Source organism: Arvicola amphibius, chromosome 12, assembly GCF_903992535.2.
Source record: "Arvicola amphibius chromosome 12, mArvAmp1.2, whole genome shotgun sequence".
Classification (NCBI taxonomy): Eukaryota; Metazoa; Chordata; class Mammalia; order Rodentia; family Cricetidae; genus Arvicola; species Arvicola amphibius.
The window spans coordinates 166,529,894-166,556,782 of NC_052058.2; the positions used below are offsets into that span (position 1 = coordinate 166,529,894).

At 39.7% G+C, this 26,889-nt stretch overlaps 2 protein-coding genes across 5 annotated transcripts in view; one reads left to right on the plus strand and one right to left on the minus strand.

Moving 5' to 3' along the window:
• Ppme1 (protein phosphatase methylesterase 1) overlaps window positions 1–23,565 on the minus strand; it is a 47,805-nt gene extending 24,240 nt beyond the window's left edge. Inside the window, exons 1-3 of the mRNA XM_038313777.2 lie at window positions 23,334–23,565; window positions 2,228–2,321; window positions 1,765–1,857 (exon numbers count right to left, since the gene is read on the minus strand). Coding sequence (XP_038169705.1) covers window positions 1,765–1,857; window positions 2,228–2,321; window positions 23,334–23,434 — 288 coding nt within the window. The 5' untranslated portion in view covers window positions 23,435–23,565. The remainder of the gene's footprint in view (window positions 1–1,764; window positions 1,858–2,227; window positions 2,322–23,333) is intronic.
• Window positions 23,566–23,951: 386 nt separating this feature from the next.
• Window positions 23,952–26,889, plus strand: part of C2cd3 (C2 domain containing 3 centriole elongation regulator) — a 106,232-nt gene continuing 103,294 nt past the window's right edge. For all 4 annotated transcript variants that reach the window (XR_005283484.1, XM_038313627.1, XM_038313628.1 and 1 more), the window contains exons 1-2: window positions 23,952–24,117; window positions 26,470–26,739. Coding sequence is in view for 3 of the 4 variants with exons in the window: in XM_038313627.1 (XP_038169555.1) it covers window positions 24,063–24,117; window positions 26,470–26,739 (325 nt within the window). In the remaining variant the exon portion in view is untranslated. The remainder of the gene's footprint in view (window positions 24,118–26,469; window positions 26,740–26,889) is intronic.

Below are 26,889 nucleotides of genomic sequence, written 5' to 3' on the forward strand. Positions count from 1 at the left end.
TTTGCTTTTGAAAGAGAGAAAGAAAAAGAACATAAAATTGGATTGATAGGGAGGTAGGGAGGATCTGAGAATAATTGGGAGAAGTAAAAAACATGATCACAAGTATATTAAACAAGAAAAAATTTTCAATTAAAAAAGAACCCCCCCCCCCCGATAAAATAATTATGAACCAAACTTTTATAAATCACCTCATATGTGGTACTTTGTTATGGTGATAAGAAAAAAGAACTAATCCATGTCAATAATTTTTATATTGATTACCTGTTAAGATGATCAAGATATATCATTTTGAATACGATTCAAACAAAAAATTATTTAAAATGATTTCACCTATGCTTTTAAACCTATGCAATATATCTACTAGGAAAAATTATTTACATTAGATCTACTTGGCAGCACTGGTCTAGAGACATAAGAAAGCTTGGTTCCATCAAGCAAATCACAAGTATAGCTTACAAGTAAGAGAAGGAAACAGCAAACTAAAGTCAAATCCTTTAGTGCCAAGGATTTAATACTGAATCCCAATTATTGCTGCCTTTGGGAACAAAGTGAATCACGTAGGGTTGTAACTAGTGACCCTGTGGCTCTAGGTACCTCGTTTCTTTTAGTGGCAAACAGAGAAGTGTGTATATTTGCTCAACACACAAGGAGATCACTTCATTTTATACAAAGGTGTTGCTAGTATGTTTCTTAGAAGTCTCCTTGCATGTGGGCTGCCTTATTCTCCAGTCAAAGATGTGTGCAAGATTTACAAAGGGCAGTATTCATATTAGCCCATATCGTGTGCTATAGACCCGAGTACTCAAGCCAAGTGCTATTTCCTAAATTTTGACGTGCATGCAACTGTGCATACACACATACACAGAATTTTTTTTAAAAGTAAAATAAAATAAAGCATACTTTAAAAAGACAGTTAATATTCCAACGTGGATGGGGCTCATGAGGATTCACCCCCAAGCTAAGGAGCTATTGGCTACTGATGGCTTTTAGGGGAGGGGAGTCATTTTTTGTCCGGGATGTGGCCATTACTAGGTTATGTATGTTCCTGTAGATGGTCCCAGTTCCATGCACACACAAACTACACTAACTAGACTCAATGGGTTACTTAAAAAAGTCAGAAGATGGAGGCTCAGAGGTTAAGAGCAATGGTTGCTCTTACAGAGGTCCTGAGTTCAATTCCCAGCAACCACATGAGTAGCTTACAACCATTTATAATGAGATCTCGTGCCCACTTCTGGCCTGCAGGCATACATGCTGAAAGAATACTGTAATAAATAAATAAATTAAATAAGAAGACATGAAGATGGAAGTATTGGAAGGGTTTAAAGAATAAAAGGAGGGATTTAGGTTGGATATAACCAAGATACACTGCACTCATGTATGAAATTATCAAACAATCAAAATATTTCCATGGGCAAGGTTACCATGGGGGCACTGAAGAAAACAAAGTGAGAGACATAATTCTAAGGCATCTGAAATAAAATGTCTGCTCATCTAATATGTAAATTACTGAGATAAAGACTCCCCACTGTTGACAGGGTACAAATTCCATACCTCTGGCCCAAGTGCATATATATATACAAAATATTACGAGAACTTCTGACTTAAAGAACAGGGGATCCTGAGCATACAATGCTAAAGCTCTGTAAACTATTCTCTCCTAATCTTCTTCTGAAGCAATAAATGAGCATGGGAAGAACTAGTCAAGTCTACCTGAGAGAAAACAATCACACAATACACCAGCTTCTAATACCAAAAACTTACCGTGAACACTGCCCAGGAAAGGGCAGAATGGCCTCCTCCATGGAGAAGCAGCAGGACTGGACCCTCGGAACCACTCTTGTAAACTCGAAAAGTGTATGAACAGTTAAAGATAACAGTGCAAACTACAGACTTAAAAAAACTTAAGTGGATGTTTCTGAGGTATCAAGGCTGTTTTGAAGCCTGCTGTAAGTATGCCTTCTTTTTTCCTCAAGAGGGCTCAGTACTTGGTTTCTAGAAACTCCATCACTTCAGTTTGCTAGACTCAGAGTATTATGTTCAGGAATTTAATCTTAAATCCCTTCCTATGTGTCAGACAACTGCAAAGGCTTACAGGTAACATTTCATGCTATGTAAAGGACTGGTGGAGATAGATGGAAACAGCAGAACAAAGAACACTTAGGAGCTACCCACGTCTGACTCAGCACCTCGCCCCTGTACCGAGGCAGTCTCTCTGAGAGGATATATCCTTGCCAGTTTCATTTTCCACTTCCACATCTTCCATTGACTCAAAGTACTGACTCCATGGGACAGGGGAAAAGTCCCGCTTCCGTCCAGGGCTAAGGAGAGGAAGAAAAGAGAGAGAGCTGTTTAAAATAACAGTTATTATGGATAAGAAGGCAAACCTTGGTCAACAGATAGTTAACTGTAAATCCAAACTGAAAATAGCGAGTGTTTTCTCATAAAGACACATGGAATTCAGAAAGCACCATATATAATATTTAAGTAAGTCCAAATAGATTAAGAAACATTAAGATTTTATACAATGCCAAGTGTGGTTATTTTGGTTCTAGATGGCTGGGATGAACAAGTGGCCTCCTCCTACAGCATTTGGGAGGCGGAGGCAAGCAGATGTATTAGTTCGAGGCCAGCCTACTCTACATAGTGAGTTCCAGGATAGCCAGAGCTACATAGTAAGACCCTATCTCAAACAAAACAAAACAACGACAAAAAACCCACAAAATATTTTAAACAACAAAATCATTATTGAATTTTAATTATAGATAAACCCTGGCTACCTATGTATACCATGAAATCTACTTTCATCATTGACCCTAATATATAGGCTCACTCCTATTCTAATTATTCTTAGTCACTATTGTTTTTCCACATCTCTAATCTCACACTTTTTCATGTTCCTTTTCATTTCCCAGTAAGCCAAAGGCAACCAAGAGGAGACAAACTGATGACTCCGTGTCTAGAACTTCTAGGAAAGTTTGCACAAACAGTGAAATGATTCATCTAGTCATGGAATACTCATCATAACAGAGAAGAGCTGGAAAGAACCTAAATATCTATAACTTATTACCTAACTGATAATATCTATCAATAGGGGATTAATTTACGGCAAACTGTAACATGAGGGCCTGCTCGTTGGGGTTTCTGTCCTGCCCAGTTCCCACAGCTGGCAATTACCAAAGAAAATCACACAGAGGTCTCCATAAGTTATAAACTGATTGGCCCATTAGCTCAGGCTTTGTATTAGCTCTTATAACTTATATTAACCCATTATTTTTATCTATGTTAGCCACATGGCTCACAGGACAGGTCACATCTTGCTTCTTCCATGGTCTGGGCAGGACTGCAGAGGAATAGGCTTTCTCCTTCCCAGAATACTCCTGTTCTCATTGCCCCACCTCTACTTCCTGTCTGGTTTTCCCGCCATTACTTCCTGCCTGGCTATTGACCAATCAGCGTTTATTTAAAACATGATTACAGACAGTTCTCCCGCACCAGCAGACAAAAATAATACTTAATTCTAAAAAGGGCAGTCCTTAATAACAAAATTGTTTATACGTGGATATATAATATCTCCAAGTATCAAGTGTGATGGTGCAAGTTTGTAATCCCAGACTTGAGAGGTGAAGGCAAGAGGACCAAGAGGAGCTCAAGGTTTTTGTTGGCTACATGAGGCCCTATCTCAGAAACAACAACAAAAACCAAGACAAGCATCATATACCTTCTACCACTCGTGTAAAACGTCAAATTATCAAGCTCTTTCTGTCTTGTGCTGTAGTGACTAAGAAAAATAATAAATATTTTTATTAGTTCTCTGAGAATTTTCACTCCTCCCCACTCCTCCTAATTCTCTCCCACTTCCCTAACTCACCCAACTTCTATCTATCCCCCCACCACCACCTTTCCTTAAACCCATGAGTACAACTGGTGCTGCCCATTTCACCAGAGTAGGGTCAACTCAATTGGTATCACATCCTTCAAGAAAAGTGGCTCTCCCTCTCTCAGCAGACATCAACAGCCAACAGCTCCTTACATATCCAGCAGCTGGCAGTTGCTGATCAAATGGACAGGTCTATCTTCTAATTGTAAGAGGTCCTTTGTTGAAGTTGTAACTTCAGTCCTGGCCAGTTTGTTTTATTTGGAGTTATGTAGGCATTCCCATGGGAACCCTAGAGGCAGAATATCTAACTCCTTAATCTCTCAAAAACACAAGGATGCTTATGCTAACTTCACAACCACAACATGACCTGCCAAACATATCACAGGTAACAGAGTCTACCGTTCCAAGTGTTAGCTGTGATACCTGTACTAAAAGTAGTAAAAGCCACTACCTTTGTAGTGAAAGCACCCAATGTTTTTACTGTGCACAATGGTGAGTCACCAAGCCAAATTCTTTACTGGAATGATTCTTTTTAATCCTTACAAAACGTAATTGTTCTTATCCCATTTCAGGGCTCAAAAAAGATTTAGAGATGTAAAGTGACCAAGGTCACATGGTTAGAAAGTAACAGTGACAGGATTAAAGTCCAGTTTATTCTCCAACGCTCTTCAAGTCACCCCATGCTCTCTCTCTCCTCTCTCTCTCTCTCTCTCTCTCTCTCTCTCTCTCTCTCTCTCTCTCTCTCTCAGCTATCTGATCTCTATTCTCATTTACACTTACACGGTCTTATTGCACATTATCAGAGGCTTCATTCTCAGAGTCTAAATATGACCAGTTGTGCCGATGCCAGGCATCAGTTAAAGAGAAATTACTTTGTAAAATTAAAAGTTATTCTAGGATTCTTCATCCTAATTTCCTCTATTTACAAAAGTCAAACACAAAGCAAGGTTCCATGTTATACCAACTACATACAAGAGCCTAACACAAAGCAAGGTTCCATGTTATACCAACTACATACACGAGCCTACCTGGCTATGGAGTCAGTGGTTCTAGAGATTCTTCACTCCTAATTTTCTCTATTTACAAAAGTCAAACACAAAGCAAGGTTCCATGCTATACCAACTACACACACGAGCCTACCTGCCTGTGGAGTCAGCGGTTCTAGACTGCTAAAGGCTGCTCTCACCCATGGAGACTTCCTAGCACATCTCTGCCAGCTGCCTTTTAACACATGGTGATTTATATGCTCCAGGTTTAGTAGACAATATTAGACATGAAATAGGTAACAAGAAACGTGTTTTAATCTTTTTTTTTCTAGTTAGGCCAGAACACTTTCCATTTGAGATGTAATTTGGTTTTTTTTTTTTTTTAGAAAAGTTGTAGGTCTGGGGACATGGTTCAATGGGTAAACTGCTTGCTGGGCAAGCATGCTGACCTGATTTCATGTAAAGGCTGGAGCAGCAGTACATGTCTGAAACCCCAGCAACAGTGGGGTGGTAATAGGTGGATCATAAGGACCCACCAGCCAACCAAAAACTGAAACAGTGAGTTCCAGGTTTAGTAAGAAACATTGTCTCCAAGAATAAGGTGGAGAGAAGTTAAGGAAGACACTTGACACTGATCTCTGGCTTACACACATATGTGCAGGCACACACAGTTTTAGATTCTTATTTTATGGATTATGCCATTACAACCCATACAGGCCTTTTTAGTACTAATTTTTAAACTGCTGAGTTTTTCAATGAATCAATTGAGAATTATGAAGTAACAAAGGTTTTCAAAAGTATAAAAGGGTTAAATTATACTTTAAAATAAAATGTATTTATTCAATAAAAATTTGTCAAGACCCATATTTATGAAGTTGGGTCTGAAGTGAGGTGTAGGGAAATACTGGGATAGTTTGAAAATCAGAAACCATGTCTCTGTCCTTAAGAAAGTACAGAGTACTTAAGTATCTACTACAACATAATAAGAGCTTAAAAAAAAAAACCCCTAAGAGTACAGCAAAAGTGTAAATTATTTACACATTGGGAAATAAAAGACAGGTTTCAAAGAAAAACTACTCTTAAGGAATTGAAGGGCAGAATGTGGATCAGGGAAAGGAGTGAGCAAGGCACTGCAGGTAAACAGAAATAAGAGCCACCACTGACAGAGTTTGCAGCAGGAGACACTGGAGGAAAAAAAAAAGGTAACTGGGAATTAGTGGGAATAGCTACCACAGTTTTGGAAAAATAAAAGAAGCCAATACAATTCTAAGAATATACTGGGAGGAAGAAAGAAGGTTGGTTATAATAAGGTAGAGAATGTACGTATGTTCTTGGTGGGGTGTATGTGTATCTGCATCTGTGGACAGTTATCTGTCTAAGTGCTTCTTGGTGGGATTCCAAAAGTCTAAGAGGTGTTGGACAGAATAGAAAGTGAGAGACAAATACAATATACAGATAAAACTCCATATGACAAAAGTGTAAGGTGAAATTAATTCTGGAAGAAAGTATGTTTATAACTACCTTGTTAGGAAGGGACAAGAGCCTTGATCAGCAATGGAATTAAAAAGAAAAATTGACCTTTGAAAAGGTTACCAACAAAACTGACGAATGTATGCAATATGAGGAATTGCTGACAGAATCAGAATCAATCCTAAAGCTGAATTATTAAGTCTTATTTTAAAATAACTACTTTGATAGGTCAGTGTGCAAATTATTTTACGTCAAAATGAAATGTATTTGAAACCTAACAAAATGAATAAATAATTTCTATTTCCTGCTATTCTCTTGGTAGAGAGGAACAAACTGTAGTCTAAGACACAAAGCAAATCTGGCTTCTGCCTAATTCATGGACATTCAGATCTGATAAGCACTAGGGACTCTCCATGAAAATCACAATGCAGGTCCAATGCATGTGCAATCCTACTGCTCCAGCAAACCTATCTGCAATTGTATCGAGAGCCATAGATGAGAAGAGAGAAAAAAATGACAAAATAATGTAGTTTTAAAAAATATTTGTTAAAGCCAGGCGGTGGTGGCGCACGCCTTTAATCCCAGCACTGGGGAGGCAGAGGCAGACGGATCTCTGTGAGTTCGAGGCCAGCCTGGTCTACAAGAGCTAGTTCCAGGAAAGCTACCGAGAAACCCTGTCTCAAAAAACAAAACAAAAAAGTATCTATATACATTATAATTATATATATGTATAATTTGTTAAACCTGTAATCATTTTTCATTTGTTACCTAACAGATTTATTTCTGTGTTTCCTGTGTGACATTAAATGTATCATTTAATTTCTACAAGCCAAGCCTTTTCATGTCTGATGGGGCTGTACACAGGCTGGTATGAGGATTACAGTCTTCTTACTACTCATTACTCTCAAACTAGCTTGCTCTATTTATACATTTTCTAAAAATATTTTAGTTCTATATTTGCCATAGTTCTCCAGTTAGTCCAACTTGGCACCAATGTGAGATCCCTGAGAGGAAGAACATCCCCATGCATTCACAGAACCTGACACATCAATAATCACCATCTGTTGACACAATGAAATGAGCCAAAGTGGAGGTAACACTGAGCTTGGTGTCTAAGCACATACCCATTATTACTACTATTAAATGGCTTGGAGGCTAATGGTGTCTAAGTACATACCCATTATTACTACTATTAAATGGCTTGGAGGCTAATAAATACAATCTCCTTTACTTAAACCTTGTAAGGTTTCCAGTAGAGAAAATGGGACACTACAAAACTAAACTAACCTAACCTAGCCTGTAGAACAAGAGTAAGGAAAAGAATCAACTCAGTACAGAAACAAACATTACCTGACTTCTCAAAACAACAGAGGTCAGAACAGTCTTTCCCATAGACGCTGTGATTACTGAACACCTATAAGAAGTTTCCACACAACTGCTACTTTCAGAGTGGATAGTTAAGTACATTTCATGGACAATAGCATGGCTCTGAAGTCTGGTTATCTTAGTTTACATTTCATTTCCAATAATTAAAAGATTTTTAGTCACAATTTCCTCAGGTACAAGCTCTGAGAAGTGATTACAGGTAACCTTCAATCTGGATCCAGAACCAGAACCAGAGGGAAACTGCCAAATCCAACAAAAAAAGCACGAAACACACGAGGAAACAAATCAATAAAGATTTCACATACAACAACTTTCTTACTTTAAAACTGACAAAACTAAGACAAAGGAAGAAACACCTTGTCTAGAGCCACAGGAAGCAGATGAGCTGGACTCTCAGGTCTCCACACTGTCCTCCAAATAAACTAAGACAAAAGGAAGAAACACCTTGTCTAGAGCACAGGAAGAAACACCTTGTCTAGAGCACAGGAAGCAGATGAGCTGGACTCTCAGGTCTCCACACTGTCCTCCAAATAAACTAAGACAAAAGGAAGTTAGACACCTTGTCTAGAACCACAGGAAGCAGGTGAGCTGGACTCTCAGGTCTCCACACTGTCCTCGAAATAATATTAGGCTCTCTATTCTTGAAACCATCAAAGCTGGCAATAAAGCCCAGAACCCCTCAGGAAGACGTAAGAGAACCTGTCCCTACTGTAGGGAAGGAAGGGTAGCAGGACGCAGAGTACCTTTCAGCAAGGCTCAAGATAGAGAGCGAAGGTTTGTGACTGAAATGATAATGGAGAGACAGAGCAGGAGAATGAAGCAAGAAGGAAGAAGGGTCTCACTCCCTCCCTTCCTCCCTCCCTCCCTCTCTGGCTTACCTACGGCTACTCCCAGAAAGAGAACATAGGGGCACTTTAAAAGAATTCCATCACAAATACTGATATACTGCACCTGTGAAAATCCTAAGTCCTATTCTTAATTCTGTGTTGTTGTTGATGAGAATATTAAATTATACAGATACCACGCATTGTGGAGCTCAAAAGTGGAAATAACAGTGCTTTATACATAGTCTTGCATTTAGACAACACAGGGTATGTACAACAGGAGTACTTAAATATTGTGGCTTCAAGCAAGTAAGTGAAACTGTACTGAAAACCATTTTCACATAAGACACTTAATAAACAGAAATTCCAGCCTGATGAGTCAGACTTCATATGTTTGATAATCAAGACTTCCACTTTAATTTAGGGGAAAAGGCTTATATTTGTTTCACTAGGCACCAAACATGAGGAAAACATAGTCACTATCTACTTTTACCCATAATTTAAAAGGATGAAACATATATTTTCAATGAACTAGAATGACCTATGTGGCCTCACTACATTACTGGCATAACTGTGGCTGTTTTCTTACACTGTAGAAGGCCAGCCTCATACTGTTTAGAGGTAGTGTAGGATAAAAAAAAAAACCCTAAGACAGAAGCTGGTACCAGGAGTGGAGTACTGTTGTGATAGGCCTGACTATGCTTTGTTTGGAGTAATAAGAACTTTGGGAGTTTGGGTTAGGAAAGCAGTGGGATGCTTTAAGTGCTGCTTAATGGGCCATGCTAGTAGGATCCCGGAAGATTTGATGAACTGTGGGGAACAAGAGATTTCAGGAGAAGAATGTTAGTATGTTGGCCTAGAGACTGATCTTGTGATATTTTGGTGAAGAAAGTGGCTGCTTTTTGTCCTTGTCCAAAGAGTCTGCTGAGGCCAAAGTGAAGAGTTTTGGATTAATTCCACTGCCAGAAGAAATTTTATTTATTTATCCATCTGTTTGTTTGGTTGGTTTTCTGACACAGGGTTTGTGTGTAGCTTTGGACCCTGTCCTGGAACTCGCTCTGTAGACTAAGCTGGCCTTGAACTCACAGAAATCTGTCTGCCTCTGCCTCTAATGCTGGGATTAAAGGTGTGGGCCACTACTGTACCACTACCCGGTGGCAGAAGAAATCTTAAAACAGTCTAGTATAGACTCTGTTACGTAGATGTTAGTGGTTACTCTAATAAAGATTTGTAATGAGCCGGGCGGTGGTGGCGCACGCCTTTAATCCCAGCACTCGGGAGGCAGAGGCAGGCGGATCTCTGTGAGTTCGAGGCCAGCCTGGTCTACAAGAGCTAGTTCCAGGACAGGCTCTAAAAAAGCTGCAGAGAAACCCTGTCTCGAAAAACCAAAAAAAAGAAAAAAGATTTGTAATGAAAAAACACAAACTGAGCAGTGTAAACTACACAATGTAAATTTTGAGGAGAAAAAGAGCACCAGGAAGTAGAATAGAGTTAAATCCTGTGTTCAAAGATATAAACAGATTAAGAAATAGAATAAAGAGCGTGGTGACCTCAGAGCAAGATCCCACCCAGCTGAATTTCCAACTTGTGAAAAGGAACTAAAGAAAAATTTAGAGCTGGATGGGTGGGTGGGGCACACCTTTAATCCCAGCACTGGGAAGACAGAGGCTGGAGGATCTCGGAATTTGAGGCCAGCCTGGTCTACAGAGCAAATTCAAGGACATCCAAGCTTAGGCAGTGAAGGAAAACAGAAAGCTGAAGATGTAATTAAGCAAGGGAACCACCTTCCAGCCTCAGCAAGCAGCCAAATTTGGCAGCTTTTGGTCACATGGTCCTGGATTTAGAGTTGAGGACGGAAGAAAGGAATGATGGAATAAAGCTGCTGAGCCCAGGCATAAGTCAGGGGTGTGAGGCCTAGAAAGGCCATTGCATGAAGTTATGAAGCCTGGATTACCTTGGAGTAATTACCCCAAGATGTTAGAGATGACAGAGACTTTGAGTACCTGCTGATGAGAGCTGATAACAAGGAGCGGAACCAGTCAAAGAGAAAGAAGTGTGTTGCAGTTAACAAAATTGAAAAAAAAAGTTGGAGATCTGAAGAACATTTCAAAATCAAACATGAAGATGCAGAATGGAGTTTGCCTAGTTGGTTTTGGTCTTGCTGTGGTCCAGTATTTAGTCACTGTGCTCCCTTCCCTAATTTTGGAATTGTAATATCCAGTGCCATTATATGTGAACTTTTAAAAAAATTATTTTACAGGGGCTTACAGTTAAGAGACTGCATGAACCTCAGAAGAAACTTTGAACTTTTAAACATCACTGAGACTGTGATAGACTATGGAGACTTTTGATGTTGGACTAAATGCATTTTACATTATGATACTGTTATAAGCTTATGGGGTCAGGGAATGGAATGTGGTAGTTAGAATGTAACTGGCCCCATAATCTCAGAGGGGGTGGCACTATCAAGAAGTGTGGCTTTGTTGGAGCAGGTACGTCACAGTAAGTGAAACACTTGTTTGAGAAGTGTGCCACTATGGGGGTGGGCTTTGAGGTTTCCTATGCTCAGGATACCATCCAGTGTCTCAGTCAACTTTCTTTGGCCTGCAAGATGCAAGACTCTCTGCTCCAGCACCATGTATGCCTACATGCTGCCATGTTCCCCACCATGATGATAATAGACTAAACTTCTGAAACTGTAAGCAAGCCAACCTCAATTAAATATTTTCTTTATAAAAGTTGCTGTGGTTGTGGTGCCTCTCCATATCAATAAAAACCCTAACTAAGACAGGTGGCTTACATGTAGAATCACTATAAACAGTATAGTGCAATCTAACAGAAACGTCTTTACTCCAACAATTCTGGAACATTATTTTTCATATTTAAGATAGCAATGTTTTAATAATGAAGGCAGCCGAGGAACAGTCCTAACTGGATTGGGACTGCCTATTGAGAGTGAACAGCAAACCAGGAATTTCAAGATAGGTGTTGAGAGCTTGGGAGAAAATCCTGGAGACTAATGTGAAATGCTTTTCTAACCCTGAGAACTGAATGCTTTGAAGGCTGACTGTGCAGTCAAATGAGGTCAGCAAAAGATGTCAAAGGTAAGATGATTTTACATAAGTATGATGCTGGTGTGTGGGCTGCTGTCTGGTTTTAAGAAATGCTCCATGACCAATGTTCCTGTGAGGCACAGAGAACTATATTGGTCAGAGTGATTCACAAGAGTGAAGACTAAATATGAAAATGTGTCAGAAGCACTGTGTTTTATTTTGCTCCCCTTTCCCTTTCTGCATGCACTCACAAGTGAAATATGATCACTCCAACAGAGCTGACAAAGTATGAAATTTTTATTCCCAAATAGAAAATGAATTCTAAGTGATAAAGTATTATTGACACTATTTCATTGGTAGCCCTTTATCTTAAAGGTTCATTTGACAACTGATTGGGCTTTGTATATACAATATTTTCTTTATTCTCCTAACAACAAAATTGTGATTGATTTGCTTATTTAAGTATAAACTCCCTTTGTATTTTACTTACTTGCTTCAAAATGGTTATGTAGTTGGAACTCACATTTGCTGGTGAAACGAGCAACACAGAGACAATGAAAACATGGCATTTTCTCCAACAGTTTAGCTCTGTCCACTCTGAATTTAAATGGGAGAAAGGGCAACAGACATAACAGAAGTGAGACTTAAAACTGTGGTTACTGAACCAGACGTTATGGCGCACACCTGTGATTACAGCACTGGGGCGGCTGAGGCAGGAGGATCAATAGTAAACAACAAAGTTCTATTAAACTGTTACACCTTAAATAGTGAGTCTGCACTTACAGAATCTGATCTTCTCCTCAAAACTGAGTAAAACTAGTTTTATACAATTTAAGAAAACAAAGTGAAGATCGCTCTAATTATTGCTAATTAGTGAAGCCAAGAAAGGAATCCTATTTTGCTTTTTGAAATCTATCTTCTTTCTTCTACAAGATTAGTACTGAACTAATGGTGCTGAAATAGAGTTGAGAACCAAGTTTGTGGGCAAGTTGAGCTGTGAGTGACACCCGAAAGATAGGAAGAGAGAGAGAGATACTGCTTAATGCATATGAAAATTTTATGGTCAAGGTCGGGAGTCCACTCATTTGTTTTTTGTTTTTCATGACAGGGTTTCTCTGTGTAACAGCCCTGACTGTCCTGGAACTAGCTCTTATAGACCAGGCTGGCCTCGAACACAGAGATCTGGCTGTTTCTGCCTCCTTAGTGCTGGGATTAAAGGTAGGCACCACCACTGCCTATGGTCAAGGTTGGAAGTTGCTTTGGATTCCAATTCAGTTGTTTAAAAGTAACAAGAGCAAAGAACAGCAGTTGATACTCAAACCGCATTGTCTACAAATAAAGTATTAATTGGTGCACAAATCCATGCACTGAATGGTTTCTTTCACCCTACATCAGAGGAGCTCAAGGTCTGTGAGAGACATTCTGAGGCCCTTCATGGAAAAATTGCTGACCCCACAAGGCAGCAGGCAGCAGGACAGAATAGGAAGCTGCACTGATCAGCAAAACCTTTGGATTCATTTGATATGAATGTTATGCATTCACCAAATTTATAAAAGTATTTATTTAACTTGCTACTATGGAAGGAAAGAAAACCCTTTGCACTCCAGGAGTTTGAATTTTACAAGCGTTAACAATCAACTTGCATTAATTTACCACACACAAGGTTGACACAGTAACAATGAAAAAGAACAAAATCAACTACTAACACAAATTAGCAAGTGAGTGGAAATGACAACCATGTTATAGGTGCTCAAGTGGAGGGAGAGAAAAACAACGTGCTGGAGTAGTCTCAAGGAGCTTCACAAGAGGAGGACTTCATAAAGTGAAGGAAAAGAGACCACAAGCAAAATAAAGGTAGCAGTTGGCACATGCAAACACCTTCAGTGGACTGGTCGTGTAGCTCAGAGGAAAGGAACTTAATTGGAATGCATGCAGCATGACTTCAATACTCACCATCAACCAATAAATAAAGTGCTAATGCCATTGCCTGAGATAATCATGAAGAGCTTCTGATGCTTCCATTTAAAAGTGAACAGCTTGATCTAGTCGCTAAACTTGGCAGAGTCACCAGTGTGTAGGTGGCACCTCCTTACAAAATAGTTTTCAGTCAGAGAACAAGAGATGAACAAGGTAAGGACAGAAAAAAGTGATCCTATACTATATCCTAGTGCAGAGATAACTAATAGTACTATAAAGTGAAGCCGGTGCAGAGATAACTAATAGTACTATAAAGTGAAGCTAGTGTAGAGGTAACTGCTAATAGATAAGTACTATCCTGTATGGACTTGCTTTTGGGTTAGGGGAATTAAAGAAGAAAAGATACTCGGCAGGCAGATCTCTAAGATTGAGGTGAGGCCAGACTGATTTTACAGAGCCAGTTCTAGAACACCCAAGGCTACACAGAGAAACTCTATCTCAAAATAAATAAATATTAATTTAAAAAAAGATAATCAGGAGTGGATTCTTATACTAAAGAGACCGAACAGTAACAAGCATGAGCTTATACTTATAGATCTTAGAGAGTGTTTTATAGACACTCCTACTGTACCTACAATCTGGTGAACTAAAGTACAAATTCTATTACTCCATGAAGTTTAACAAACTTTCAAAGAAAGAAAAGAAAATTCAGCTCTGGTTACACCATCTTCAAGGTACCAGTGGGGAAGGAAGATTATTCTTAGGACGAGGTCTCTCTATCAATGCCCATCACTTAAATTATCAGAGAGGGCTGGTGATGGCTCACCGGGGAAAGTACCTTCTCCTCAGTCTGCTGACCTGAGCTCTTTCCCAGGACCCACAGTATGGAAGGGGAGTCTTGTAAGTGGTTCTCTAACCTTCCACATGTGTATGCATATATAAACTAAATAAATAAATAAGAAGTTATTTTTAAAAGGTATCATAGCAAACTCTGAAAAAAAATCTACCCTAAAGAAGTTCTTGAGGAAGAAGTAGATTAGTAATGGTTATGTCAGATAATGGGTAAGTGTTATATCTACAATAGCCAAACAGCCACAATGTGTGGTTCCTACCAGGAGATAACCAAATGAAGAAAATTATACAGTCAACCAAGGCAAGAGGGGAGGGAGAAAACTTCTATCCTGAGAGAATAAAAAGGAAACATAAGTTTCAAATTTTAAGCTAATGTCTCAAATATAAATAGGCTTAATAGACTTGAAGATCTGTTGGAGTTACTGATGAGGCACGAACTTCACAAACTTGACAAGGAATTTTGCAGCAGAGGCTAACACTGAAGTTTAATTGCAGTCAGCCACTTCAATCAAGGCAGTGTTGCTTTTCAGATGCCCTCATTAGCAGTACTTGAAAGAGAACAGAAAAAAGCAACCAGATGGCTGACTGGGAGTTGTAGTAGGGTTGGAGTGCCCATTACTAGTGAAAAGGACATGCTCTTACAGTAGATGTTGCAATCTGAAAACTATACACAATCTGAATCACACCATTAAAAATTATCTAACTCAAATCTTGCATTAAGGAGGAAACCAAGTAGCTTCTGTTATGTAGCCATCAAGATTTTAAATTCTGCAATAATCGTATTTCCATTTTAAGGACGGCTCAGAGACGCTTCTTTTGGTAACACTGGAGATTGAATTTGGATTTATACTCAAGTATACCTGGTGCCAAAACATTCCTTCTATGATACCATGATAGTTGAGATTCAGCCAGAGGGGGGAGAAAAAAAAACTGACCAGAGCTACATGGCTATCTAATGGCAGATTTCTACTGATACCCCTAAAGGGCAATGGTTGAGGATATATACAGGTACATGTCGTAAAAAGACTTGACAGGAAGCAACAACACTTTTTCTGGTGGGGTTTGAAATGGCTGGAATTTCCTACACAGGTTCTTAGTCAATCTTCAAAATATTTTGGTGGCATGTGCTAGAGACAGTAGTCAACACTGCATTTGGAACATCCAAGTGTGGCACCTAACCTTTAAACGGCTCTATTAATGAACAACTTCTTGGGACTGAAAGTAGATCAGCAGGTAAATGGCTGCCACCAAGCCTGAAAACCTGCATTTGATCCTAGACTCACACGGTGGAAGGAACGAACCACTCTTGAAAGCTGACCTCTGACCTCCACGTGTACACTGTGGAACACCCAGAACTAAAGTACTATTAAAAAGTTACTTTTGGGGGCTGAGAGATTGCTCAGCTGTTAAGAGCACTGCCTGCTCTTCCAGGACCCAAGTTCAATTCCCAGCATCCACATGGCTGTAACAGTAACTCCAATTCTAGGGACTCCAACACCCTTATACAGATATACATGCAGTCAAAACACCAATTCATATAAAATAAAATTAAATTAAAAAAGAAAGAAAAAGTACAAAAAAGTTTCTCTTCTAAAAGAAACTATTTCATAGGATGAAAAGCTTTTTCTTTGGCCATTCCTCCCAAATCTGCCCTCAAGATATCACTATCATTATCAAGTTAAAACTACCACTCAAGTTAGGGAGAGCTCACTAGGTTTAAAAATAAAAGCTAATTACTCTTTTGGAGATATTAAAAGTAGGTTTGCTGACAGTAGGCAACAACAGATCTTTGGTCAGAAGATCACAGGTGAATTTTAAGTGCCTTAAATGTGGTATAAGAGGATGGTAACAGGAATCACTTCCTTTACCCATGGTGCAAAGAAGAGAAGAGGGAATTTGTAATTTAAAAGAAAAAAATTCAAGCTGGGTGGTGGTGGTACATACCTTTAATCCCAGCACTCAAGAGGCAGAGGCAGGTGGATCTCTTTGAGTGAGTTCAAGGCCAGCCTGGTTTACAGAGTAAGTTCCAGGACCCTGAGGCCCCCCCCACACACACAAAATTCAGGCTCTTATAACTTTGGGACTTGGGGTAGGAGTCATGATTGCCACATAGACAAGTCTAATTGCACAGCTCTTTAGCAATGCAGCAGAATTGGTCTGAACAAGTCATAATAATCGAATTCCTATGCCAATGATTTGTAAAAATAAAGATGGAACAAGCAGAACTGCACCAACCATTACAGCCACACTGTTAACAAGCAGAGAGGGAAAGCTGCCGTTTTAAGGATAGCAAAAGAAAAGATTCACAGTTTGGGGACATAACAAGGGCATTGCTCTGGACCGTTCTACAAATAATAAAATCCACATCAGGTGTAGTAGCACACACCTACAATCCTAATATTTAGGGTGCTGAAGGTTAGTCTAAACTACATAGGTAAGATCAGGTCTCAGGATCAAAAGTTTATTTTTTAAGAGTTAAATAAGAAGAGCCAGGTAAATTTGAATGAGGGAAAAGCTACCTTTTCCATCTATTAAAATAGATTACTAAATCTCTCATTAAAAATATAGCAATGACACAAATAAGCCAACAGAAAAGGGGAAAAACCTCATTAAAAACACAAGTCTATATGGAAATGTGTCACATAATAAAGATGTCATTGTAATCAATGAGGAAAGGATTTTTTAACTAGTGTGAAATTTACACAATGGGGAAAAAGACTGAAGAAACAGTATTACAAAAACTAGGCAAGCTGTAGACAGCCAAAACTAGACCTGTTCCTCACTTAACACAACACAGTAAATTTAACACAGATGTAAAACAAGCCCAAGGCAATAGGAAAAGAACATACAGGAATTCTTTACATATAAGAGAAAGGGCCTTTTATGTGACTTTTAATGCAAAAGCAAGACATTCCAAATAGATATGTCAAAATAATTTTAAAACAACCTTTTCACATGGGAAAAAGACATGCAAAATAAAAGGGCAAATGGGAAAATATTTCTGATACCAATAACGAGAAAATACCCCTAACACATGAAAAGCTTTAAAGAACTATTAGCAAAGTGCTTGGCAATTTCTTCAAAAGTTCAACCTAATTTACATATGACCTTACAATCCCACTCTTAGGTATCTACACAGGATACATGTAAACACATCTCTACACAAAGATCTCTATGTAGATATTTGTGACACCATTATTCCTAAAAGTAATAAAACAACCCAGTAATAAAAGTAATAAATCAACTGATTGAAAGAGAGGCATAAATCCACACAGAAGAATAAACTGAGTCATTGAAAGAAATGAAGTATTTATACATGGATGTATCTTGAAAACATCGTGCTAAGTGAAAGAACCTAGTTACCAAAGATCACAATGTCCAGAATGGGTAAATTCATAGAAACAAAAGTAGATTAGTAGTTGCCAGGAGTTGAAAGAATGACAGCTCTAGGTAGTTTCTTTGTGCACAATGAAAACGGCTTAGAATTAATGGTGATCATTGTCCAGCTTGGTCGACAGAATAAAACCAATTAATTTCATTTCTTTATTCATTGTGGTACTGGGGATCAAACCCTGGGTCTCCAGTGTACTGAACACATAGTCTACCAGCAACCTCTATCACTAGCCCGAACTGTACACATTAAAAGTATGAATTCTGTATTATTAAAACATAATTTCTGCTGGGCACTGGTTGCACATACTTTTAATCCCATGACTCAGGAGGCAAAGGCAGGTGGATCTGAGTTTGAGGAAAACCTGATTCCAGGACAGCCAGGGTACACAGAGAAACCCTGTCTCAAAAAACAACCATATATATAAAATCTAACTTAATATAACTTATATTAAAATAAACTATATATGTATATAATCTATTTTATTTAATATGACATTATGATTTAATTTAGAAAGTAACAAACCAGAAACAAGAGGGATTTAGTTTTTTAGTAACTCAACCTGTGACTTCCAGCAAGTTACTTCATAGTACTCTCTCTCCTTCTGGCTGGATTAAAACCTTTCTAAGACACCTGGTATCCAGAGCATTTTCAAAGTTGGATGAGAGACTACCAGAAATGAATGAACACATAGCTCGAGAGGAAAGTATCTCACATAGTCATAGCCTCAGTTACCAAAGGTAAGAGCATACCTAAAGACCAGAAGTTGGTGACTGGCCTGAACCCGTGAGACCCTACTGCAGAAAAACAAGAAAGCCAATAATGTAAAAACATTTATTTCACAAAGTTAAAGGCCCTTTCCACAGTTTGCAAAGTGTCACATCTACAAGCTATCAGGAGCTTATAGGTCAGGGACTCGGCATGTTTCCTCAGGTTCTATCCCATTCTCGCAGCAGTCTAAAGTCAGCAGAAGTACTTTCAATTTTAGACAAGAAAGCAGAATCTAAGAAGACAAATAGCACTGGGTGGTGGTGGTGCACGCCTTTAATCCCAGCACTTGGGAGGCAGAGGCAGGAGATCTCTGTGGTTTTAGACTAGTCTGGTCTACAGAGCAAGTTCCACGGCTGGCTCCATAGTTACTGGGAAACCCCGTCTTGAAAAACAGAACAAAACAAACAAACAAAAACAAGTGGCTTGACTGATGTACAGGCTAAATGCTCAACCTGGGCTGTGACTTTGTCTTATTCTGAACACCACACTCTTTGATCTAAGAAGATCAATGAACTAAAAAATCTGGAGTTCTGGGTTTAAATACTGTTTCTACCACTGATTCTGTGGTATTATGTAAGTGAATGGACATTTGTTAAAGGAAAATGTTACCTGAGCATGTGATGTGTGACTGAAATCTCACTGCTTTGTCAGGAGAATTAGGGGTTTATAACACACTGTATCAGAAAGAAAGAGTGGGCATGGAGGAAAAAAGCAAATTAAGCCTGCACCTTGCCCTAGTTTAATTCACTGAACAGAAAAAAGCACTGATTGCTATATACTTTTAAATCGTTATAGAAACATAAGATACTTTAAAAAAAAATGTACTGGGGCTGGAGAGATGGCTTAGCAGGTAAGAGCACTTCTTGCTCTTGCGACAGACCGGAGTTCAGACCCCAGCATCCACACTGGGTAGCCTACAACCACTTGTAACTCGAGCTCTAGGGGATCTGAAGCCCTCTTGTGCCACCACCGGGTCTTGCATTCATCACATCCACTTAATATTTTAAAAGCAGAACCATTGATAAACCATAAACAAGTTGAATAATGAATAGCTTTGCTACCTATAGTTTTTCTGATGGAAATGGTGTGCACTCCAGCAGTTTTATCAAAGTATAACAGGGTTGCAAGGCAAGTAAGGACCCAATCCAATTTAATGAGAGTAGCTTCAAAAGCTGTAATAAATTCAAACTACATGACTGTGTTACCCAAGAGCATCTATTTAGGAAGTATACCACCAGGATTTCAGTCCTCACCCAAGAGCAACACTGCTGTACTTGAAAAACGAATGGATCCTAACAGCTGAAGCTAGTTCTACCACATGCTAGTGGGGTGACTTTTGATCTGATACAAATTCTCTTAGCCATAAGTGGGGGAGGGTCTATTTTGTAGGGTTATAAATAGATTAAACCAAATAACATAAAAAAGTTGCGATGACAATGCAAAACATTTTTTAAATTAACTGTTATTACTATAATATCCATTAATATACTGGAACTTCCAAGTACAATTTTAAAAACCAAATGATGGAAACTCAAGAAAGTTCATAAACTTGTAATTCACAAAAGCAGAACAAATGGTACATAAAGTTTAGTGAAAATGAGGCAAGAGAGTTATGGTAAACACTTCTAATCCCAGAACTAGGGAGCTAAAGAAAGAGGACTGCCTAGAATTTGAGCCAGCCTGAGACCCTGTTGCAAAAAACAAAAACAAACAAAAACCAGTTAGGTGTGGGGGTCAATGTTTACAATCCTAGCACTTGGGGTGGTGGCAAATGCAGGAGGATCCTTCAAGTTCAAGATCAGCCTGGTCTACAAATAGTGCGTTCCAGGCCAGCCAGGACTACCCAGTAAGACCCTGTGTCCGTCAAACCAAGGCAGAGAGAAGTGCTAAGTAAAAAGCAAGTAGAAGGAAAAATAAAAAAGGATGCTTTGAAACGGACAGAAATGAGTTTTGCCAAATGAGGACTAATAAAGAGGAATCCTAGAGTGACAACATACACAAATTAAGCACAAGCTGGGTGATAACCATGAATCAAATCAATAGGTCTCTGTCTAGACACCTAATCGTACGACCTAGAGTCCTATCAATTAACTTTTAAGTGCACCTTATTTAGTAACAGGAATAGTTGAATCTTGGTTTCCACATTTACTTTAAATAAAATACTTCCTCTGCCTTTGAGTCTACTTTACAGCAGAAATACAGATTTCCAGAACTCTCAGGTCCCTTATCCACAAGACACAGTGGTGAAATGGAGCAGTTTCTAAGTTTTCTTTCAGCTTTATGATTCTAAGATAAAGAGTCTCCTTTACTATTAAAATGTTATGTACCGACAAGGAAGCAGAAAAAGAAAATAGTACTTGAGGACCACATACAATTCATCAACATCTGTTCTTTTCTTCCTAACACTATGACCACAAAGCATTGTTCTGCAGGGGTTTGGTGGCATACACCTGTAATCTTAGTACATAGGTGGTCGAGGAAGGAGGATCAATTCCAGGCCAACCTGGGCTATGAGCAAAACCATCGAGAGAGAGAGAGAGAGAGAAAGAGAGAGAGAATATGAATGAGAATCTTTCTAAAGCATTATGTTTTCTGGAATAAGCAATGACCTAAATCAATAAAACCAAAGCATCGATTTAAAAAGGATAAAGTGGCCAGGCGGTGGTGGCACACACCTTTAATCCTAGCACTTGGGAGGCAGAGGCAGGTGGATCTCTTTGAGTTTGAGGCCAGCGTGGTCTATAAGAGCTAGTTCCAAGACAGGCTCCAAAGCTACAAAAAAAAACCTCTGTCTCGAAAAAAAAAAAAAAAAGAAAAGAAAAGAAAAGAAGAAAAGGGATAAAATCCTTTAATGAACAGATTTTTCTCTTGGTATTGTCCACCAATTCTTAATTTTCAGAAAATTTATTTTGATAAAGCAAGGAGCTGAGGTCTACTTACACTTACCTGAAGCACATAAAACTGTGTTTATAAACTAGCATTTAGATATATTTGTACAGATGAAGACCAGTATACTAAAAGATGGAATTGTAGTTAGGAAAACAGACATTAAGCCAGGTGTGGCAGGACAATCATGAATTAAAAGTTAGGCTTGGCTATACATTGAGACCATGCCAAAAAAAAACCCACCAAGAATAATTTATTACATTAATTTTATATTAATTTTAAGGATAATTCCCAAAATAATGGTGTAGGTCAGCTTCCAAATTCCTTTATTCATGTTAAAAGCTCAATCTTTGTCTTTTCATGACCAACCTTTACTTTACCTTGTAACAAGCCTTTCATTTCCCCTTCTAGTGTGCTTCCCTTATTCTATCTTCAGTCAAAAGTGTTTTCTTTTTTTATTATAGGTCTCTTGATTCTGACTTTCCCAACCATTTTCTCTCTCTCTCTCTCTCTCTCTCTCTCTCTCTCTCTCTCTCTCTCTCTCACACACACACACACACACACACTTTGCAGAATTCTCTTTCCATTCTGAAACAAAAAAACCAAACCAAAACAAAACAAAACAAAAAAAAAACAACCTTCACAGTACCTCTACCCCTGTTATCTTTTGAGCAGTTTTTGAACACACTATTTCTTTGGAACTGAATGTATCTCTTTGGTAATCCTTTCCCCAGGAAAATCTACCAGTTTGTCACTTGAATTAAGTACAACACATACCTCTTTTCCTTTTATAATCAGTAATCCTGTAAATGACCCAATGGCTATTCAATTCTCTCTACTTTCTAGCAACTCTCTTTAGTATGTTCAACTATCATGCTTTCTCCAGCAGCCAAGTTTCCTGTAACTTGGCACAGGCCTGCCAAGGACCTAAATTTCCAAAGCTTCTCTCATGAACTCAGCTGTTAAGACGGGAGTGTAGCTCAGTGATGTGGCATCTGTCTAGTTGTGGGTTCCATCCTCAAAACCACAAACAGGAATAAATGTTTTTTAAAATCTCTCTCACACGCTACTCCCTTTTCCAACAAACTGCCCCCCAATAATATTCTTAAGTGGCTACACCCAGCGCTTCCCTCATAGTTTCCCTCAGGTTCCATTTGCTTAGAAAAAAACAAACAAGTGCCCAAATCTTTCTCTTGAAGCTTCCCAGATTCTACCTCCCCAGTGCTTCCATTTAACAACCCTAATCCTAGTTACTCCCTTTCTCAGTCTCTTGATATCAATGGTCACTGTTCCAAATTCAGATGCCCTTTTCATCATACCCCACCTATTTCGCTAGCTTCTTGGCTCACTCCCTTTAACAGTCTCCTTTTCTAACTCTCTTTAGGCCTATTCCCCAAGCTCCCTAGTTCACCCCCCTCATTCTCTGAATCCGACTCTCACACTTCTGGGAACTTTTTCTAGAACCTTCCACCCCTTCGTTTCTACCTCAGACATTTTCTATACCCCTCAGGTGAAAGTCTTCTTACTCCTGGACAACTTACTTGACCCACCAGTTCCCCTCAACTTTTCTCTCAGTCGTTCCCTATTCTCCTCAACTACGGTAGATTTCACTCTATCTCCAATCTCATCACTTCTGGAGTTGCTGCCCGTTATCTCTTAAATTATCCTTTCATCTTTCTCAACCTTGTCCTTATACCTCTCTCTCTCTGCAACAATGTTATCCGTCCTCCAATGTCTATTCCCTTAGCGCCTCACCTAGTCCCCAAATCTACCTTCTACTCCATCTAAGCATCTCCAGGCCAACGCCAGCATTTCCTCCAATTCACAGCGTCCCTTCCCACGGTACTCCGAACGCCGAGACACCATTCTCCAATGGCCTGGGCCTGGTCTCCTGAGAGAGAGGTACAAGTCACGTACCCCATCCGCATCTTGGCTCCGCTCTGACTGCCCCCGCTGCCGGGCAGAGGAGGGCGAGAGGGTAGGCGGCCGAGGTGCATGCTTTTTTCGAGGGCCGACATCAAGGGGAGACCACACGTCGACAACAGTGTCCGAAGCTCTCTGTCCCACGATACGTGCAGCACAACCGGTCACAGCTCACTCCTCTAACGACGCCTAGTCGCCTTTGGACAGCACCCAGACGCCGGCAGCGCCGCCTACCGCCCACTGGATCGGTAAACCCCGCCCCCTCGCCTCGGCGCTTCCACCGGAAGTGCGCAACAGCCTTCGCACAAAGGAAACTGGGTAACGGAGTCTGCGGTTCCCTTAGAGTCCTATCAGAGAACTCGACAACCCTCGCCGGAAAAAGGAGTCCTCCTGAAGGCAATGCATGCTGGACAATGAAGTCCTCAAATTGTGCATCTCTTTACGCTTGCGCAGCTGCCGGCGCCCCGGCGCACCCTCGCAAAGGTAGGGAAGCAAAGCATTCTGGGTGTTGTAGTCTACTCGCTGGAAAGCAGCATATTGGCGCTTTCCCTTGGCACCGCTTTCCGGGAACTGTTGGAGAAAGAGTTGCTTCTTCCTGCGTCCCAGGCTTCCCAGCGGCGCCCGTTGCCGGGGAACGCAGGCGCCCTGGGAAGTCATGGCGGGAGCTTACAGTTTAGGAGCTGGCACCTGCGTTGAGTTGGTCTCGAAGGGCCCGGACTCAGCATGAAACAACGGAAAGGCCAAGGACCTGGGGGCGGCCGTGGTCGCAAGAAGAGAGGTAACTTTATCTGTCCAAGGTTGAGGAAAGCATAAAAGGGCGAAAGGACTTCTGAGACCTACATCCGCACCGGATAAACAAAACAAAAGAGGACGGAACGGAATATTCAGGGGACTAGAAAGTTAAAAGAGAGAATTTTTTTTTTTTTGAAGAATGGAAAGGAAATAGTGCTCGTGGGTTCATAAATGAGTCAAGGATAGGAGAACAACAAAATTAAGTGTGTCTTTTATGGTAACGATAAATTATGTGTGGTAGTAGGATTTGGAGTAGGAGGAAAGGATGTACATATATCCCGAACGAAGAACCCGAAATGATGAAAGGGTAGTCCAGGACTTCGTTAAATCAGTGACCCACGCTGATCAGAAGAATAGGGATTGTTAGCCGGAGTGACCGCAGTTACTCTAGGAACTCAAAGCAGATCGTGAAACTGAAAATTAAATATGTGCTACCTTCAACGCGTCACATTGGGCGACCCTGACTTTTTGAAATTACAGTTGTCTCTTAGTGGGGATGGTGCTGTTAAGAACATTGATGGTATATTAGACATCAGGTTGGGGACTGAACTCAAGCCACAGTCTAGGAAGGAATCTGTGCAAGCTATCTAAAGATCAACAAGGCAATTTTGAGGTCATGCCTTTCCTGCCAGGAATGATGGAGGTTCTGAGAAGAAAGATGTCCAGTGCTGGTGTTCCCTGTGTCAAACCAGTCAAGCGTCAGGTGATGAGAACAAAGTCAAAGTAGAAATACAGAAGTATTGAATGACCTTGATGTGACATATGCGTATATATGTAATATGTACATTTATTACATGCAGCTGTATGCGTAAACTTACCTTTCAACAGATTATCCCTGTTTTCTTTTCTCCACTATCCACAGCACAAATTATTTGTTTTACTTGAAAGAACTGTTTTTATTGATTTCTGATCAGATAGATTTCAGTTTTTTTTTCTTATGACATATGATTTCTTCCCAAGGGAAAATGAGAGATGGAAAGGTGTATACATAAATGGTTTTATTGTTCTGAGACAGGATCTCCCTGTAGACCTCAAGCAGGTTCACATTGTACTTGAGGTCCTCCTGCCATAGCCTCTCAAGTATTTTTTTTTTAAAGTCTTCTCTAAATCTTTCAGAATAGGTGCTGACTGAAAGGAAAACCAGGGTTGTATTTATTTGTTTATTCACATTTTGATTCATCATCTCTTTGAAATCTTAGTAAAATTCAAAGTTAATAAAAGTTATGAGCCCAGAACTAAGAAATAGCAAATCTAAAGATATAGTCTCTGTCCTTAATTGTATGATCTTAACAGCAAAGACAATTTAAGATGGTTTTTGCTGAAATTCTAAGTTGTGTTGATACACACTAAATTGTGTGTCAAGGAAACTACTGTTTCACGCTCAATGACGGTTTTAAAATAAGAATGAGATAATATATCCTAACTGTGGAATTGCCAAGTATTTAACAAAACTTCCAACTACTGAGATTTAAAAACTCTGTCCACTTGAATAATCATGTTTGTGTTTTTCAAATAGTACTTTTCAATTAAAGCAAAGTTTGGACTGACAGCCTTACGTGGACTGTCCTTACTTAGAAAAACACGAATGCAACCTAAATCCTCTTAAGGTGTCCAGCTCATATAGGTGATCAGGTAAGCTGGTTTTTTAGTGACTTCTCAGTATTAGAACAGGTAGGAAAAGCCTTCTCTGTAGACACTAAGTAGTTTTACTTTTCATTCGAAGAGCATATTACGATGTGGTGGTGTACCCCAGCTCTCAGGATGCAGAGGTAGGTGGATCTCTGTGAGCTTGAGGCCAGCCTAGTCTATAGTTGTAGCTAGGACTATAGTGGTATTTTACTTATGTTTTAATAAATAAAGCTTGCCTAAAGATCAAAAGGCCAAAGCGAAGCCACAAGAGGTCAGTCAGGCCATGGTGGCACACACCTTTAATTCCAGTATTCAGGAGACAAAGGCAGACAGATCTCTGTAAGTTCAAGGCCATCCTGGGCTACACAAAATACCCATCCAGGTGGTAGTGGCCTAAACCTTTAATCCCAGTACTAGGGAGTCACACAACCTTAATCCCAGCACTACAGGGAATATAAAATGAAAGGAGAGAGAGGGGCTTAGTCTGTTTCGCCAAGCCTTGATAGGGTTAAGACTTCTCTAGTGGCTTGACTGCTTTGCTTTTCTGGTTGTTGGGTTGAACCCCAATATTCATCTCTGGGTTTTTCATATTCATGCTACACAGGACTATCTAATGAGATCCTGTCTCAAAAGAAAACAAAGAAAAAAAACCAATCCATTTTCCACAGTTAGTCTAGATTTTAACTCAGTTTTGTTGTGTTCTTCATAGGTTTGAGTGACATCTCACCATCAACAAGCCTGCCACCTCTGGTTGAAGGGCAGTTGCGCTGCTTTCTCAAACTTACTATTAATAAAGTCGTTTGGAAGATTGCGAAGCCTCCTACTTCTGTACTTGTCCGAGTAAGATGGTGGGGAGAAACGTCAGATGGAACCCTCTTTTGTCCCAGGGATGCATTGCAGACTGAACCAAAAGTTGTGAGAACAACTACCCGTTATGCTATCCGTTGTGGTCCAAAGCAGTTCACCTCATATCTAACAGGTAGGTATGCTTGTGTTTTGTCTTAACTGCAAACCTGGTATGAAACCCGTGTACTGTCAGCGGTCTTATTTCAGCAAAGACTGTCTTTAAAGTGTCTTACCTGCCACAATCATACAGTCAGGGACGGAGACTAATAGCTTTAGATTTTGC